The following is an 18,720-nucleotide window of genomic DNA, read 5'->3' on the forward strand; positions in this document are numbered from 1 at the left end:
GGCTTCATCATGAAGATACTGTTTCAGTCATTGAAAATATCAATTTCTTCATTTGACTCATTTTGTTTTTTTCCACATTTTTGTTGCATATTCATTCATAGTTGTCAGTTGTGCATTCTCCACACCGACGTGTAGACTTTATTGTCCCTACTCCCTAGCCTAGGGTAAATTTCATGCATGCCTGTGGATGGAATGGATATTATTACTGCTGATAAACGTACAATGAAAGCATGCTGCAGTAATGCGTATTTTGAGAAGAATGTGGGTCATATTTGGTCCAACTGGAAAAACTTGCAGTACTGTACTGGAAAAGGAATGGATACCAATACCAACCTTCAGAATTATCTCTGTTTGTATGCATTGCACAACATATCCATTATATAATGTAATTGTTTAATGTTATTCAAATACAGTATCTTTTATTTGTAATGATAGCGGCCCAGTGGCCTAATGGATAAGGCATCAGCCTCCGGAGCTGGGGATTGTGGGTTCAAGTCCCACCTGGGTCGATTCTGGCCAGATTTTGACCATCAACAGTCAGGCTAGCTATCTGCTACTCTTCCTGTACACAGTGTTATCTCACAGAACTGATTGCAAAAATACTGTGTCTGCTTTGACCTAATTCCCATATTGTAAGTGTTACTTTATGTTTACATATCTTAATCATGCTGTAAAGAACACATACACATTATGATATCTGCTAGTTGGTCTTATTTGTATAATACACAGATGAACACTTTATTACACCTTTTACTTTTTTATATTTGTTTGAATATTTTATAGATTTGCTCTTCTTATTTAAAATGTGAAAATTACACTGATTTATAATGGAAGTGATGACCTGGTTTGGAAAGCCCCAGCTGTACTCCTTCAATTTACCTTTTAATTTGCCCCTTGTGTGGAGATGATACCACTCTGAATAATTGACTGTGTATGGATAAGTATGGATAACTGTATGAATATTGTATTGTGCTATTCGCCCGCCCGTATTTTTGTTTGTATTTTTCTTTTTGTTATTGTTTCTGTTTATCTTTAATTTGTTTTATTGCAGTTTGTATATTATGTATATTATTACTTTTCTGTCACTCATTTTCTTGTGTAAACTCAATAAAAAATTTGATTATAAAAAAATAAAAATAAAAATTGAAATTTGATAGTGTAGTGTAGTGATAGTGTAGTGATAAATAAAACCTTCAGATTATTCAGATTCAATTAGTGGGAAGCTTGCAAAAAAAAAACAAAAAAACCTACACCTATAAACTTGTGATGTTATAACATTAGGTTGGAGTTGAAGGTAATTATTGGAAAATGTATCTTTGGCCAGTTGTTTTTAATAAGAAATGTATTAACACAAATATACAGTATAGCAAACAATAATGCCAATGGTCAAAAAAACATGCATGCAGTGAGTCACTCGGGCACATAGTCGAGCACATTCTCAAGGCATGTGGTTTCATTGTCCAGGTACTCCAAGATCACATTACCCCCAGTGTATAGGGGTGTCTCTGGGTGAGCCAGGAGGGATTGCAGTGTGTCATCCATCCGCAAAGCTTCACCTGTCTGGGGATGGCACAACCGCAGCTTCTAAATATCACCAAGACAACATCCGTAAGGAAGACAGAAGCATGTTGTTACTTGCTAGCTACATACGTGTGTAAGAGAGTACTTCACAAATGTCTTGTCCAATGAAAGGGTTAGAAGTAAAATGTTGCTGACATTTTTTTTGTTCTCTTCTTCTCCTTGATATGCATTATTGTTTTTTATAGCATGTGTTGATGAATTGAATACATAGGACCACAATGGAAACAAGTCCCCAGGTCTTCTGTGTGTTATCCTTTTAGCCTTATGACTGCACCACATGCTGTTTACATTTCTGACTAACAAAGTATTCAATCAATCCTCCCTGGGGACTCGTGGGGAGGAAAGGGAAATATGGTTTGGCCAGGGTAGAAGTGAGGAAACTGGATGCCTCCTTTCTGTACTTTGTAAATGCATAATATTAAAATTAACAAAAGAAAATGTTTTATTTGAATCAGGAATGGTATTGTGATATTACCTTAGCTGCCAGTACATTGTTGTTATTTTTTAGGCTGGCTAGAGTGGCAGCATAATCCACCACCTTTCCCACACTCCACTTGGAACAGAAGAACATGGGTTTGCTGGAGTCGTCAGATTCTTTGGGGAGATGCACCTGAAAATAGGTCCTCTCCGCCTGGAAATCCAAATATATATATATATAAAAAATACATACACAATTCACATAATCACTGATAATCATAAGAACATTCCAGGCACATACAGTATAACAACATTTTGATGCTCGATTAAACAAACACAATTAAAGCAGTACTACGTGCAAGTGCTGACATTTTTACCATTGAGCCAAGAGAGCCTGCCTGCTTTCTCAGGGGATAAATTGAATCTTGACCATCAGGCTAAAATTTGAGTAAGATACTGTCTATGTGAGACATGACCTTTGACAAAATCTAAATGTCTCAATAGAAGAGCAGGGAGACTAAATACAACCACCAATTAAATAAGTTATATTCTATTAACATACTTTACCATAAATATTGGAGAAAATAAAATGTATAAATTAAAAGAAGTTACATAGTAAGTGAGGCTTTAACAACCCAGCTCAATTTTTTTTTTTAAAGTTACCTGTGGCAGTCCCTTGTCTCCCACAGCATGCAGTTTCAATTTCATCAATGCCACCTTTGCTGCAGTTGCACTATTCTTTGCCCCCTTCCGTCCCTTTTTGGTGGGTGCCGTCTTTGACTCTTAAAAATAAGAGGGGGGGACAAAAATATATACATGTAATTGGACTAGTGATACAGACCACAGAGTAGTGATACAAAGCAGAGTGTATTATACTGCTCTCGTGTGATTAAAAAAAGAATGGCATAAGAAACATGTAGTGACATGATGTAGGCAATAGGCATGGCTCAGGCTGAGGTTGTCAAAATTGTCACAGACCCACTATCCTTTGCACTAGCTCTTTGGTGGCAGCCATTCGAGGCTTGGGTGTCTCCAGTTTCTCACACTTGTGATCATCTTGATGCCGATGGCTGTAAAGCAAAAACAAGCAGTGTCAATCACAGGGACAGTATTTTTTGCAGGTCGATCAGTCCGAGTGTATCAAAGGGTGCGTTCGGAAATGCGCGCCGGGTGTGTTAGATAATCACCCGCGTCACGGTTACTGAGGTTAGGGTTAGGTTTAGGCATAGTTTTACTGAGGTTAGGGTTAAGTTAGGTTTAGGGGTTAGGGTTAGGCATAGTTTTACTGAGGTTACTGCACTGACTACACTGAGCACACACCCGGTGCGCATTTCCGAACGCACCCTTTGATACACTCGGACTGAACGACCTGCAAAAAACACTCTCCCATCAATCACAGGGGAAATGGGTTCATTCAAATGGGTTTCACTACAGTTTGTCTCAAATGGTATTCTGTTTCTAGTTCATACAACAATATGTAGACTAGTGTACAAATAAGACTGGCTTAAAGAATAAGAGATGAAAGTGTGAACCTACGCCAAACAGAAATGCTTTTCACACTGTGGGCATATGACTGGTAACAGTTCTTTTCCCTTGCAGTCTTGAAATGAACATGGATAACTTGAACTGCCGCCCGAGGTCTGACACTCCCTTTGCTCCGACACCTGTAGAATTAATATACAATATTAACATTATGTGCAAAAACTATAAGCATAGCCAAAGGCTAATTCACAACGAATGCACTCATCACTGTCAAGTGGAAACCTCACCCATGTCCACAACCATTCCTTAATTTCCTTTGCATTATAGAATAAATAATACAAATCTCACATGTTACATTGCTGATTGCGTTGTGAGCTTATAGCTTGTTAGATCTACTATTTTCATGATTAAGTAGGGCATACACGTAATAACAAATACTAAAAAGCAAAGGTTTCTGCGACAAGAACCTGTACCATATTTGTTGGTTAGATTAAATCACATAGGTTACTGCACAATACAACCAGCCTACCTCTGGACATGAATGGGATGCTCTGCTTCTGTGCTCAAGACTGCAAAAGAGGGTAGTTTGGACATTTAATATACAGTAAAAGGAACACCCAAATATCAAAGTGGATTAATTGGATGCCTTAATCTTACCAGAAAATGCCACTACATGAAGCACATACAAAAGGCAGGAAATCTATCGGAAGAAGGAATATTAGGTCATCCGTCTGACACTAAACATTCAAGGGAAAGCTGAAAATATTTATGCCATTGACATCGATTCAAATGTCATTAAACATTAAACTGAACTTAATGTAATGCTATGCTATGAGAGCTTGTAGATATTTCACTACTAATTCATGGTATTTATTACAAATGTATTTGATTTAGGCTATTGATTTATTATTATATTTCTGCATGAAATTATTGTAAAAATCATTACATTTTGTTTTTAATTCATTAAAATGTCTTATTTTTTGAATGTTTTTATAATTAAAAACAAAATGTAGGAAACAAGAAATTAAGGGACCCATAAAAATGTGCACCGCACGTGACCCACAAATGGGTCCCGACCCACTGATTGGGAAACAGTGCTAGCATTAAAGCCTAGCATTAAGGTAACACACATAAACACTAGCTATAAACATAGCAAGTTCTAAGTGACACTTTTCATTCTAAGCCTCAACGAGCTACCACCCAACAGGAGAGAACATCTAACTACTACTAAGTTATAAGAGTTATAAATAACATAACTCTGTGCTTGGCCAAGGAACTTAGCGTTAGCTTAGCTAGCCAATATTGACAACTAAACGACTGATAAATAGGTGCATTGATCGATTGACTGGCAAACAAAGGCTACAAGTGGATATCCATCAAATTCCATACAACGTCGACACTTATGACACAAACCTTGTTGATAACACGTGTCGATTTGGCAATGACTGCCGATGTCTAATTCAGCCATGATGATTGACTGTGATTCTGGAAAATGTCAACATCAACTTTGACCCATAGAGTCATGTCATGTGACTTTGCCATTCCCCCCCCCCCTCCCCCAGCTCAAAAGAAAGCGTTTTGATTGAAGCATATTTGCGGAAAAGATATATATATATATATATATATATATATATATATATATATATATATATATATATATATATATATATATATATATATATATTAATACTTTTATAGTTTTCTTTTGTGTAACCTCGCCTACCAGGCTTTCAGTTTTGTGTAGCAGATGTAGCATTCTCGCCCCCTAGTGGCGAAAAAAAGAAGGACATCTGGGAACTCAGATTATGATATCAGAGGTTTGTTTGATTGATTGATTGAAGACTTTATTAGAAGTTTGCATAGGAAAAGGTACAGTTTCATGACGGTACAGTTCACTGGTACAAGGTCTACTAAAAGGAGATCCATGAAAAGACTAAGCTTATTTCCACTGGAAACCATTGAAGTATCTCATATAAAAGGTGTAAAGTAGTACACCTTTGAGTTATTTGTAGCCTACTTTACTTGAGTATTTCCAATACTTTTACTTCTACTCCACTACATCGGATCGAAATATTGTACTTTTACTCTCTATATTTCTCTGTATTTTTTTGAAAACTTCTTACTAGTTGGTTACTTTATTTTGAGTATTATTACAAAACATAATACCACTTCAGCCCTAAATACATTTCGACCATTTGAAAATATCCGATCTACAAGATCACAATGCATCGCGATACTACGCATTGTGAGCTTGTAGATCTGCTATTTTTCAACAGATTTTGAAAACTTCAAACAGGGCAATGAGGACATTGTGCATAAGGAGTACTTTCCACTTTTGGTGCTTTAAGTACATTTTGATACCAATACCTTTATATATTTTTACTCCTGTACATGTATTCCGGAATGCAGTAGCCTATTTCTACTTTGCAATAGGCTATTACTTCCCACAATGACATCATAACATTAGCAAATAAAATAGACGTTTTTATTAGTAGTACTTTTTCCTCCACTACAAGATAATGTATTATCATGGGCGTCGGTCTTCCAGGTACGTATAGCGTGACGTCATGCAGGTGGAGTGAACTTTCACTGGCTGCCGTTGCTGACTCTCTTTTGAATGCAAGTAGAAGTCGTTGGGCAGGAAGATCAACTTCATACCGAGTTTACCGGCCGAAGAAGTTTTGACGTGACGGTTAGATTTTAATCGTCTAAAAAGTAGTGTAGGCCTACGCTGTAGACCCGGGCAGTGTGTACCAAATACAATTTTAAAAAAAAGGTTAACATTACAATGTCGAGCAAAATTTCGAAACTTTTCAAGGGGAGCAGCTCCCACAGCTCCAGCTCACATTCACATTCATCCAGTTCTTCGAGGTCCAAACAGCATCGTTCGCGGACGGGACCGACCCCACAGGAGGCCATCCACAGGCTGCGAGAGACGGAGGAGATGCTCGCCAAAAAGCAGGACTTCTTGGAGAAGAAAATAGAACAGGAAATAATGGTGGCCAAGAAAAATGGCATGAAAAACAAACGGGGTAGGCTATTTTTGTCTTTTGCTGTGTGCTAAAGAGAAGTCGCATAATTAGCTATACATACATTTAGTAGTCTACTACGTCGTAGACCCTACTAACGGCGAGGACAATATATTGTCAGATTTATATAAGGCACCCTCATGAAGGAGCAAGGCTTTTTACAATTATTTGAAATCTTTAGTTGCTTTGAAGATTGATTGATTGTTTGAATTCTTTATTTGAAGTCTGCATAGTAAAAGGTACAAACAGGAGGTCACTACAGTTCACTGATACATCAACTAACTTAAAGGATTTACACCACAAGAAAGCTTTTGTTCTAGTTTAAATTGGGGTCCTTTTTACAACTCATTCTCATACAAATGTAATAAAATACATTACTAGATGTCGGTTGGTAATTAAAAAAGTTTAACGGTAAATGATTATTCTAGGTGGGAAGTAACGAAGTACAAATACTTCGTTACTGTAACGAAGTACATTTTTCAGTACTTTGTACTTTACTGAGTAATTATTTTTCTGGTTACTTTTTACTTTTATCCGTTACATTTTAACACAAGTATCTGTACTTTTACTCCGCTACATTTTCAAAACAGGCTCGCTACTTTGGTTTTGTGTTAATGTTGCGCCGATGCGTGGCAGATCAAACAAAATGATTACAGCGCTTGATCATCATTCATAGAGGCTGCGTTGACGCTCTGCTGCTGCCTGGCCAGAGTGAGAGTCATTGTGTCAAGTAGGAAAGCACCGGTCTATTTACTTCCTGCAACTAGACTACCAAATAAAACTAATCATATAGCCTACATAACATAATAGCCTAATACCCTATGCTCTTATTTTGAAATCCACGATTTTCATAGGAAGAGGAAGAAAGGTGGTTTAATTCTACCATCATGCTGTAAACCATTCATCTCGTCACAGCTTTCAAACATCAACAATTAATTCACGTGGATTATAACTAACTATGGATTATAAACACAAGACTTTGGCCATATGCTGCTCCTGTAATGCACACGCGTTGGAAATGCGTTCTTTTTTAACCTCCGAAGCTTAGGTGAGTCAGTGCAATTGCTTTTTATCTCATGCTGGATAAAGTTCTGTATGGAAAAAGTGAAACGTTCTGCAGACTCTGCACAACTGTAGCTTCGGTCATCTTTGCCTCGCAAAAGCCTTTAGCGTGTGTGTGTGTGTGTGTGTGTGTGTGTGTGTGTGTGAGAGAGAGCGCGCGCGCGTGCGTGCCCTCATGCGTGTGCATGCATGCATTTGTTTGAATTGATTGATTGAATACTTGATTAGCAGTTCGCATAGCAAACGCACTCCTGTATGATCCATACAGTCTGTATGGCTTGTTTACATTGGGGTCCTCTGACAGACATGCAAAACATCTTAAAGTATAACAGTCAGAAATCTGTCTGTCTGTCTGTCTGTCTGTCTGTCTGTGGATGTGAGATGTATTATAATTATAATTGAACAATGAAAACGACATTCTTATTAGGAAACCTTATCTGTATTTTAACATCAGTCATAATGGTGTAGGCCTACTTGGTGGTCAATTGGCACTTTAAAAAATGGGTTACAAAATCGTGGGATATACATATATTTTTTATAATAATAATGATTGTTCTTGGAGAGTCAAATATTATCTATAACTGGTACTCAGTCTAAAAAAACACTGCTGCATTTAGATTTCACATCATAGTAGGAAACCAATTCTGGGCCAGTTTTAAGACGTATGTTTGGTGGGGATCTTTTAATTTTAATATCCTTAAAATTCTAGAAATATACGGTAAAAATACTTTTACTTTTACTTTAAAAGTACTTTTCAAAGCACGTACTTTTTACTTTTTACTTGAGTAATTATTTGGAATGAGTACTTTTACTTTTACCAAAGTCGTTTTTTTCACAAGTACTTTTACTTTTACTTAAGTACAGAACGTGAGTACTTTTCCCATCTCTCTACCCAGCTGGCAGCATCACATTGAGTCCAAATTAAAATCAACGCCACCTTGTCATAATATCTGCCCTGTGCAATTTTTGTCTTCAAAGCCTAAAAAGGCAAACAATGTAGTGTAATGTTTGTGTGCCGTTTCAGCTGCCCTGCAGGCCCTGAAGAGGAAGAAGCGCTTTGAGCAGCAGCTCACCCAGATTGATGGGACCCTCTCCACCATTGAGTTCCAGAGAGAAGCGCTGGAGAATTCCAGCACCAACACTGAGGTTCTGAAGAACATGGGCTTCGCTGCCAAGGCTATCAAGGGAGTCCACCAAAATATGTAAGTATGCCAGTGGCAAGTAACCGGAAATATGTTGAAACCAATATTTAGAGCATATCAGACTTATTAACGAATAATTGTTTATTTTTATAATTTGTTATAAAAACTCTGTATTCTGCCACTATGTCTTTTAACCACATCTAGTGTCCCTTTTCTGGGCATGTCATGATAGGCAAAAATAGGCAACGTGTTGTGAGCTTGTGGATCAGCTTGATCAGACAACTGATTTCCTACAATGTTTTGAAAAAATGTTTTAGTCTACTACGTACTAACGGTGAGGACAATAATTCTGGCGCTGGTCCCAAGCTGCTGCCTTTACCTTCACTAGGCTACTACTATTTACAACAATGGAGTTAAAGTGGTACATTCTTTCATCTAGGAATGGTGGTGTAGTGTGTGCAGCATCCGTTTCTTTTCTGTAACTGTGGAGTCCATCCTGATTTATGTTTGTGACTGCTGGACACTGATCAAGTGTATCAGAGAAGATGGCAATCAGGAGAATGACTGTAACGCTCCGGCTTAGGGGAAACCAGAGCACCACATAATATGGTGTGGAACACCGACCTTCCCAGCTCCCAAGAACCGCCGTCCAGACAGTTTACTTTCGACTTTTCAAGTTTTTATTACATTTTCTCGGATTGACAGACCTCCGGGGTGGAGGACAGGGTACAACAAAACCAAAACTAGAACAGAAAATATCTTACCTATCAAGAATAAACAAAAGACAAACGCTTCCCCTCCTTAACTGAAAAACAACTATAAATCAAGAACCGATAAATCAAAAAGAAACCCCAGCCCTCTCCCCTTTAGCTGAGAACAAAAGAGATCGAGAGGTGTTTAACAGCGGCGATCGCTCAGGTGGACTCAAGTGTTGTTCAAGCTCACATACAACTACATATCTGTTCAAGGCTTCACATGCACAAATGGCTAATACAACAGCGAACAGGCAGACAGACGGGTTGGGAGTCAGGCAGGCACGGGTTCGCTGACGCCGGCTCACTGACAGCCTTTTAAAGATGGCGCTGTCCTCTGGGCACCAATCCGGACTGGCTGCGACTGGAACTCCCCTCCTATAATAATCCAATCAGGCTCCACACTCTCATATACGCACTCTAGCACACACAGACCCATGCAGCCACAGAGAGGAGAGAAACCTATCCACGAGCATAACGCACAATCCCACCTTCAATATCATAACAATGACACTAGCCAGTCACTGCCATTGACACTAGTAACTCCCTGCCAGCAAGCCCTTGTTGGGAACCAACATAAGGGCATCAATTAAAAGGACATCCCACACTTACTTACGTGGATGTGCTACAGAACGCACAAACGAGCTGGCCAGATGTTTGGAGAATCGAGATGATTGACATTTTTATTGACAAAACGCATACAGTATATATGGAACATGCTGTACTGCTTTTTCTCTACTAAAATGGAAACCGTAACAAAAAACAAACAAACATGTTTTTTGATTGGTTGAATACTTTATTAACAGTTTGTTTGCCTATTTTTTGATTGGTTGAATACTTTATTAACAGTTTGTTTGCCTATTCTACAGAGGTAAGGTTTGCAAAGATTGTTAAAAGGATAACACAAAAAGCCCTGGGGACTTGTTTCCATTGTGGTCCTGTGGGTACTACAATATGGAACATGCTACAAGTTACTCAACTAATTCCTGGTTATGATACCGTGTGATACCATATGGTCAACCGTCTGTGACACATTTATTATATTATTACCACTCACTCTCTTTCTCAGGGACCTTGATAAGATAGACTCCCTCATGCAGGATATCACAGAGCAACAGGACGTGGCTCAGGAGATCTGTGATGCAATCTCCCGACCTTTCGGGGACACATTTGATGAGGTAATAACTTTTTTTTAATAGGCCTATAAAAAAAAAAAATATATATATATATATATATATATATATATATATATTTTTTTTTTATTTTATTTTTTTTTTATTTATGCCTTTGTTGATAGGACAGTAGACTGACAGGACATGGGGAGTGACATGCAGCAAAGGTTGTCGGGATTGGGATCGCTGTCAAGCTGGCATTGCAGCCTATGACAGAATTAAATATCAAATCTATTTTGGCTCTTTTTTTTTAATTTATTTTTGTAAATCCATTTGTTACTACAGAAGATGTTAATATGGCACAGTTCGCTAGGGTCATCTCCCCTTTTTACTATGGCACTGTACTGATCTATAATATAGAATAGAATGCATCTGAGAAAGTCATGATATTAACTTGTGACTTTTTGCTTATTATTTTTCTTTTTAGGATGAGCTGTTGGCAGAGCTAGCAGAATTGGAACAGGAGGAGTTTAAGGAGAGCATGAAGAACAGGGGCAAGCTGCCCAGTGCGCACTCCTCTAAACTCCCATCCACACCATCCACACGGCCAAGTCAGCGTGCTTGTAAGTATCACAACATTTCACTTTTCGCTTTTTCCTTTTTTTTTTTAAGGTTAACCAATTTCATCCATATTCTGGAGGGAACATTAGCCAAAAATAGCAGATCTACAAACTAGATATCTGAGAAATGTCTTGTTACTTTTGCCGTAAATGTCAACAAATTTGACAGCCATGGTCATACCAACTTGCAACCTTTCCTACAGTACAATAACGACATATCAATTGTATAGTGCCTAATGGCGCCTCCTCCATTTGCAGCATCCAAGAAGAAGGTTGAAGATGACGATGACATGCAAATGCTCGCTGCCTGGGCAACTTAAGTCCTTAATGTGAACTGATCCAGACTGATACAGCACACATTTTGTATTATTAGCTGTTTTGATGGGGAATATGAAGTACTTTTTCTTTTCTTTCTTTCTTTTTAATGTCTTTTATGTCTTTCTTTATGCACACATGCTGTCATGTGTCTTGTTTTGTTTTAGAGAATGCATGAAGGATTCAATAAATGGCTCTAGGCTTGTATGTTACTCTGTTCTTGTTTGTTTCATCATCCTCAAGCTATGAAGACATGGAGGATAGTTTAAGATTTATTTTATGATTGATGTTTCAAGGCAATTCATGTTTAACATATGTCAGAACTGTAAATAAAAATCATATTTTAGCCTTTTAGTCTGATCTGTTTATTCCTTTCGGTTTTAAATCTTGGTATGTGAGTACTGATATGCAGAGATGTCATCTAGAGTAGAGGTTTCCAGGTTAACTACAAGTCTTGTTCTCAACAAATCTGCTCTGCCTGTCAACAAAACAGGGAATCAGTACTGAAGCTTGCAGAGAGGGTTTTCGGGGGTTAATTTGATAAATCTTCAGCAGTACTTGGAATCTACTTGGGCTGTTAATTGTTTCCTGGTAGGCTATATGTTAAACACCTGGGAAAGAGGGAGTCTCATGTGTTAATTTTTCCTAGCTGTAGTCTACTGGCTTATTGTCGGTAACACGCGGGAGTCTGTCCCCGTTACAATGTGCATATAAAAAATTACTTCTGGGGACTCGGATTACAATGCGCTAGATCTCTGGGAGATGGATTGCTGAGGTGGAGTGCCACACCTACCATCAGCTCCCAGTACTTGCCGCATCCGAGCCGTGCTAGTCATAAAATGTACAAACAATGTTAAACAACCCATTTGATTGAATACTTTATTAGAAGTTTGCATAGGAAAAGGTACAGGACAGTACAGTTCACTGATACAACAAGGTCAACTAAAAGGATAAAGACCACAGGAATGTCTTTAGGCTTGTCCCTTTGTACTCAATTCATAAAACATTAAATGATAAAAAGGAAATATATATATATATTTTTACAGTAAAAAGGTAAGGATAGGCTTTGGCTTTGTCTTTTTTTTTTTTTTTTTTTTACCAGTTTCGAGTTGCATCCGCCTGTAAGTGACATTTCAGAGTGGTTTTAAATTGAGGGTAGGGATTTAAACTCCTTTAAGGCTGCCGGTAGGGCATTCCACATTTTTGTGGCATAGCAGGAGAACGAATTTAACCCTTTGTTTGAGCCAAATCTGTGTTGGACGTGATTTGTGCAGCTGCCTCTGGTGTTGTGTACAATGTACATCCTTGATGTTTTGGAAGTATTTTGTCAGTATGGCTATAGTAGTGGTGTATCTTACTGTCAGCTCCCATGAGCCATCCCACACTTTCTAACATCCCACAAACTGTCACTAGTCACTATCTGTCAATCTGTGTGGGTGTAAACACACACTTTACTGTAAGCTGTGGACTGTACTGTACTGTACTGTACTGTACTGCCACTGATAAGAAACGAGTCAGAGGGAGTTTTATTTTGAAGTCCTTGACCGGACGTCATATTTCCCTAAGTGACTCACTTAACTTTAGAAACTAGAGCTGAACTAGAGGCGGAAGTCCTTGTTGTTTCTTGCCTCGTCTCGGCCTTAGAGAGTAGGCTACTACTTGATCTTAACTTGTATAAACTCAAGAATGGAGACGAAGACGCCGGCAGAAGCAACAGGTGAGTCCTCAAACACATTCTTAGTTACATTTATTTAACCAGTAATCATCACCAGTGTGGCGAAACGGGGAGAGCACGGGATTTTACTTTTTAAGGAGGAGTCGGGTTGTACAGCGTAATGTAATCCTGGGAATGTGACACGTTTCATACGCCAGTCCAGTGTCACTGGGTTACGTTTACAAGGCCAAAATGTCAAACAGAAGAATAACTTAAGTCTTACAACTATCTTAAACTATTCTGAACGTAAACGTCCAGAATCTCACCTTGATCTGACTTTGACTGGACGCTGTATGTAACGTGATCCTTGTTTATTATCAACAGACATAACCTGCTGAAGCTGAACGGTTCTGTCTGAACCTTGTTTTATGTGGATATGCAGTTTGGGACAGACAGGAAATCAATGAATAGAACAAACATTATTATTATGTCTTTTGGGTAGATTTATTACGAGCGGAGGTCGAGCTACAGTAACACACAGTCACACACCCCTCTCTGTCACATACCCTATATGGTAACAGGAAAGGTGGGCACTAGGGAAAAGTGTGCACTTTGGTGTGGAGAAAAGTGGGCACTAGGGAAATCTGGGATTAGGAAGAGTGGGCACTAGGGAAATCTGGGATTAGGAAAAGTGGACAACTTTTTTTGTGGAGAAGAGTGGGCACTAGAGAAATGTGGGCACCTGGTAGAGTGGGCACTTTGTTGTGGAGAAGAGTGGGCACTTTGGGGTGGAGAGGAGTGGTCACTAGGGAAAGTGTTTTTGAACTTGGTTGGTATGTGATATTTAACTCACTGTTCTTTAAACCATAAAACAAAACACAAGGACAAGGTCAAAAGTACAATGTATGAGTTTATTTGTCAAAAGTACCGTTCATTATAACAGAGAAGACAATAGTGGTATAAAGTTGACACATTTGTAAAGCCCCCACCCATATTATGAAATACTACATTCACAGTCACATTACTACCCTGACTCACCACCACAGGGACGACAGGAAATGGCATCCCCGCCCTGGAGAAGGAGAAGCGGGAGGCGGCCGCCGCCGCCAACCGTCTGTCCGAGCTTCGGCTGGTGCTGCTGGGCTGGAGGTGGCCAGGGAAGAGCCTGACCGGCAACACCATCCTGGGCCGCGAGGAGTTCCGCCTGGAGCGAGCGGCTGAGTTCTCTGTGATGAGGGAGACCGAGGTGGTGGGGAGACGCGTGATCGTGGTGGACACGCCGGGCTGGTTCACCTCCCAGGACACGCCGGCCAGCTATCAGCAGGAGATCGTGAAAGGTCCCTCCATGTGTGCTCCAGGGCCCCATGCCTTTTTACTGGTCATCCCAGTGGGCATGTTCTCGGATGTCGACCGCACTCGCATCGAAGAGCATGTAGGCCTTTTCGGGGAGAGCGTGTGGAGGCACACGATCGTGGTGTTCACGTGGGCAGAGGTGTTGAGAAACATTTCCATCGAAAGGTACATCCGCAGGGAGGGCAAGGACCTGCAGTGGGTGCTGGAGAAGTGTAAAAAGAGATACTTTGTCATTAATAATTGTATCTTCGGGGAGCATCCCCAGCTGGGGAGGTTGATGGAGAAAGTGGAGAAGGTGGTGGCGGAGGAAGGCCTCTTCAACCCAGAGGAGGCAGAGCGACAGAAGAGAACCCTGGATCAGAATCCGAACCCTGCAGCTCAGAACCAAGCCAGAGAGGGGCGGGAGCTTGGAGCGCGGCCCAAACAGAACTCTTCTGCCGCACTGGCCCAAGCCATGGTGGCGGACCCTCCTGTCAGTGAGTGACATATTGATCTCAACTCACAGAGTTCAAGTGTGATTGATTGCTTACATCAGAACACGTTCAGTCTATATTAGTATGATAAGAGGTATTTGCACTTTTAGGCTGTTGATCATGATCATTGGTGGAAAGTAACTAAGTTCTCTAGTATTGTACTTAAGTAAAATGTTGAGCTATATTTACTTTACTGAAGTATTTCCAATTTCTACTTTTACCTCAACACCACTTACTTGTCTACATTGTGGTATTGATACTACTTACATCAAGTAAAGATCTAAGTACTTATTCCGTCACTGATCATGATTTAAACTGTAGCAAGAGATGAATGTTATGTAAGGGATAACGTCTGGCTCAGTGGTCGTTATCGAGAAATAGGCTGATGCCACCGACACAAAGCGGAGGTGGCTATCAGCCTGATGTTCTTGTCTGAATGTCAGTCTGTTATACAGTATGTCCATGACCTGTCCCTGAAGAATTGCTATCATATCCATTGCAGATGAAGTCCCTTTAACAACAGATCTGTTTTTGATTTCAGATTAACTTGGCACCCAAGCTGGCTAATGATGGATCCTGCAAGCTGCCACTTGGGGGGACACAGTAAATGATCTGCTTCTTACCTGATTGTAAACATGCTGATTTCACATCCTCTTGAAGCATGGCCCACTGAATATACAAAGTATGACGGTTTATCCCATTTAGACCCAAGACTGATTTTAAAAATGCCTTCTAAATCCCAACCTAAGGTTTCAGAAATCTTATATATTTTTTTAATTCAAAAAATTGAAAATAATTCCTGTTGCTATATACAACATCTAAAATTACACAGACACTTGCCCTGTTTTAAAGTTATGCCAACGTACCGGTATAGGATTTCCTGGTCTAAATGGGTCATTTTTGTGGAGAAAGCATATTTTGGATTTGTTAGTGTGGGCACTGGACAGTCATTATTTTTGCAGTATCATACTGGTTTGGTGTGACTGACCTTTTTTTTTGCAGTATCACTCCATTTTTAAGTTAAAGATTTTGATTTCAACAGACCGTGGGGCCTACATTTTCATAAATGTCTGTGTGATTTTAATAGACCAAGACGGCTATTAGTTGGTGATGGTAATGGAATGAGACAGACTTAATTGGTTCTGTAACAAGGAAGAACATGCTGTTACTCAGGACAAATTGCAAACCCGTGATGAACAGTTTCTTGTCTTTGCTGACAGACACCCATGGAACATCTGCACTACTAAATTGTTACTGTAGCGTTCAGGGGAAGATTCCCATTTATTGTGACCAAACTTTTTTTTTGCTTCCCTTTACTCCATTTTAAGTGTATAGTTCTAATGATAACGACAAGTGGGCACCAAGGAGGATTGGGCACCTCAGTGTTAAATTGTATTTCCTCCAAAAAAATTATATTCTGAAAATGTAAAGTTAAGTATACATGATTAGAACATGCTTAAACATTCGAAATTAAGGTCTAATATTTCTACAATTGTCATTTTGGGGCATAAACTAGAAGCTGAAGGATGAAATTAAGTCTGATAATGATGTATATGTTCACATCATGTATACTTTACTAAACCGTTTTCAAAATATTAAGATTTTTAACATTTCTTTCCTTTTCTTGCAACAGTGCTTACTTGAAAGCCATGCTTTTCTCGACCATGAATGTCTTTTACTGCGCTGACAGTATGTGAGTGTGTATGTATATGGAGTTGGAGATATGCTGTGAGACCCCAAACATGCTTACTCAGTTATTCGTTATGTGAAGATCCTATGACGTCTATCACATCTGACATCATACATACAATCCCTTTCATGCCCATACATGGAGATCCCTGTCTGAACCAGCCACACAGATTTGGGCTGTCTTCCTCCATATATGGGCATTCCCATATGAAGTCCTGTTAGATATGGGCTTAATATTGTTGACATCAGGGATCTCCATATACAGGTATGGGCATAAAAGCGATTCTGTTAGAGTGGTTCCCATGACATCAAAACATACAATACATTTTATTTCCACACATGGAGATCCCTGTCTGAACCAGCCACAACACTGTGCTGTCACCTGTTTATGCCCTTATATGGAGATCCCTGCTCTGAGTATCTGACTGTGATGTCGCCTTTGATGTCACAGTGATGTGTCAGGAGAACCACAGTATCAGGCGTTATCCCTGCTCTGAGCCTGTGATGTCACAGTGATGTGTCAGGGGAACCACATTGTCAGGTGTGACAGACAGATACGTGGACAAGATGTGCCGGTTTCCATAGTTAACTACGACCTACGGTCGCAATAATATGTGTGTGTGTGTGTGTGTGTGTGTGTGTGTGTTTTTCTGTGTACAGAATTACTGTATGTATACTCTTATCTGACAATCATAACATGCACTATATCGGTCTTGAAATGTGGCCAGATACTGACTTCTTGAAATTGTACTGACGTCTGGCGTAAAGCCAGGTTTGGCCTTTATTTTTGAAAATTGTGTGTATGTGTGTACACATTGCATCTAATTTTATCCTTCATGCTGCATGTACCAGCATGACGTGAAACAAGTTACTTTAAAATAATTGATATGGGAGAGAGGGTGTGACAACTCGAAATTTTAACCCCATGTCCTGTTGTAGCCTTGCTACAACTCTTGTTTTCCTACAGAAATGTTCGTTATCAAGAAAATAATTTCTATATTTTAACAAGCACTGGTCTTGTCTTTTTTCTATTTCATCAAAATAAATGTCTATTTTTTATTAAAGTCTAGAGCTAGTTCTTTAAGTTTTTAACAAACAGCGACTCGGACTCAGGATCATAGTATTTTCTGTTGGCAAGATACAGATCCATCTCGAAAAATGTGAATATTGTGTAAAAGTAATTTTTCTTGAAACTTTAATTCTTGAAACTTTCATATATTATAGATACAGTGGACATTCTGTGAATTATTCCAAACCTTTTTTGTTAAATTTTTTTTTTTTTTTATAGCATAGGCCTACAGCTCATATGATATTTCAAAATATTACAATATTACACAAGACCACTCAAAACAAGGATTTATAATAGAGAAATGTCAACCTTCTGAAGTCAGAGCTTCTTGAATTCCAGTGGGAAGTTTCTGCAGTCAGTTATGATTTGGGGTGCTAGGGCATCTGCAATGCTTTTTTACACAATATTCTAATTTTCTGAGATGGATCTGTAGAGTTGCCCATTATTTGTTACCCCTTTCGTACTGCCTTCATTAGAATCATTGCTAAACACCTGTGAATGAAGTAAGGAAGGGGCCCAATATCTTTCCAATATTGAGCCTCACCCTCAACTTTGACAGTGTTAGTTGTACCACTAGATGGCAGTAAGATATCACATTTCATTACAGAGATAACATGCATAAACAACTTGATGACTGCATGGTAGTGACCTTGCCAACAACAGACTCATATTTCCCAAGTTCACCATGAGATCTGACACAAAGGTGTCCAACTATCACATCAACATAATGACAAAATACGTGTAAGTGGTAATAATTGTGACCCCTTTAATTGTGATATTTGCCAAACATTTACACACAATTGGAATTCACACTCAGACCCTCTGCATTTAATAATAATACATTTTATTTGTAACACACTTTACATTTGAAACAAATCTCAAAGTGCTAAATTAAAAGGAAAACTGGAAGAATTAAAATAGACTATAGACATTTACCCACCTAAAACTAGACATTTACCCACAATAGCTA

At 39.1% G+C, this 18,720-nt stretch overlaps 3 protein-coding genes across 3 annotated transcripts; 2 read left to right on the top strand and 1 right to left on the bottom strand.

The window, feature by feature from the left end:
* Positions 1-1,325: 1,325 nt before the first annotated feature.
* zfand1 (zinc finger, AN1-type domain 1) lies at positions 1,326-4,975 on the bottom strand. The gene is made up of 8 exons (XM_080752016.1): positions 4,894-4,975; positions 4,138-4,180; positions 4,010-4,049; positions 3,535-3,662; positions 2,977-3,068; positions 2,662-2,780; positions 2,057-2,212; positions 1,326-1,584 (listed from the first exon to the last, which is right to left on the bottom strand). The coding sequence occupies exons 1-8, from the start codon at positions 4,946-4,948 to the stop codon at positions 1,411-1,413; spliced, it is 807 nt and encodes a 268-aa protein (XP_080608142.1). The 5' UTR covers positions 4,949-4,975; the 3' UTR covers positions 1,326-1,410.
* Positions 4,976-6,268: 1,293 nt separating this feature from the next.
* Positions 6,269-11,517, top strand: chmp4c (charged multivesicular body protein 4C; the record flags this gene model as incomplete). Its single annotated transcript, XM_080751767.1, has 5 exons — positions 6,269-6,512; positions 8,596-8,773; positions 10,535-10,643; positions 11,065-11,200; positions 11,456-11,517. The coding sequence occupies 5 exons, from the start codon at positions 6,269-6,271 to the stop codon at positions 11,515-11,517; spliced, it is 729 nt and encodes a 242-aa protein (XP_080607893.1).
* A 1,598-nt stretch (positions 11,518-13,115) lies between these two features.
* Positions 13,116-17,574, top strand: gimap4 (GTPase IMAP family member 4). Its single transcript, XM_080751530.1, has 3 exons — positions 13,116-13,229; positions 14,213-14,995; positions 15,534-17,574. The coding sequence occupies exons 1-3, from the start codon at positions 13,199-13,201 to the stop codon at positions 15,536-15,538; spliced, it is 819 nt and encodes a 272-aa protein (XP_080607656.1). The 5' UTR covers positions 13,116-13,198; the 3' UTR covers positions 15,539-17,574.
* The last annotated feature ends 1,146 nt before the right edge of the window (positions 17,575-18,720 follow it).

Source organism: Nannobrachium achirus, assembly GCF_963921795.1.
Source record: "Nannobrachium achirus genome assembly, chromosome: 21".
Lineage (NCBI taxonomy): Eukaryota > Metazoa > Chordata > Actinopteri > Myctophiformes > Myctophidae > Nannobrachium > Nannobrachium achirus.

Coding starts and splice junctions, on each gene's coding strand:
- gimap4 (XM_080751530.1), top strand. CDS start 13,199: ATGGAGACGAAGACGCCGGCAGAAGCAACAG. Junction 13,230..14,212: donor GACGCCGGCAGAAGCAACAG/GTGAGTCCTCAA, acceptor TCACCACCACAG/GGACGACAGGAAATGGCATC.
- zfand1 (XM_080752016.1), bottom strand. CDS start 4,948: ATGGCTGAATTAGACATCGGCAGTCATTGCCAAATCGACACGTGTTAT. Junction 4,181..4,893: donor CGACACGTGTTATCAACAAG/GTTTGTGTCATA, acceptor TTCTTCCGATAG/ATTTCCTGCCTTTTGTATGT. Junction 2,213..2,661: donor GAGACAAGGGACTGCCACAG/GTAACTTTAAAA, acceptor TTGGATTTCCAG/GCGGAGAGGACCTATTTTCA.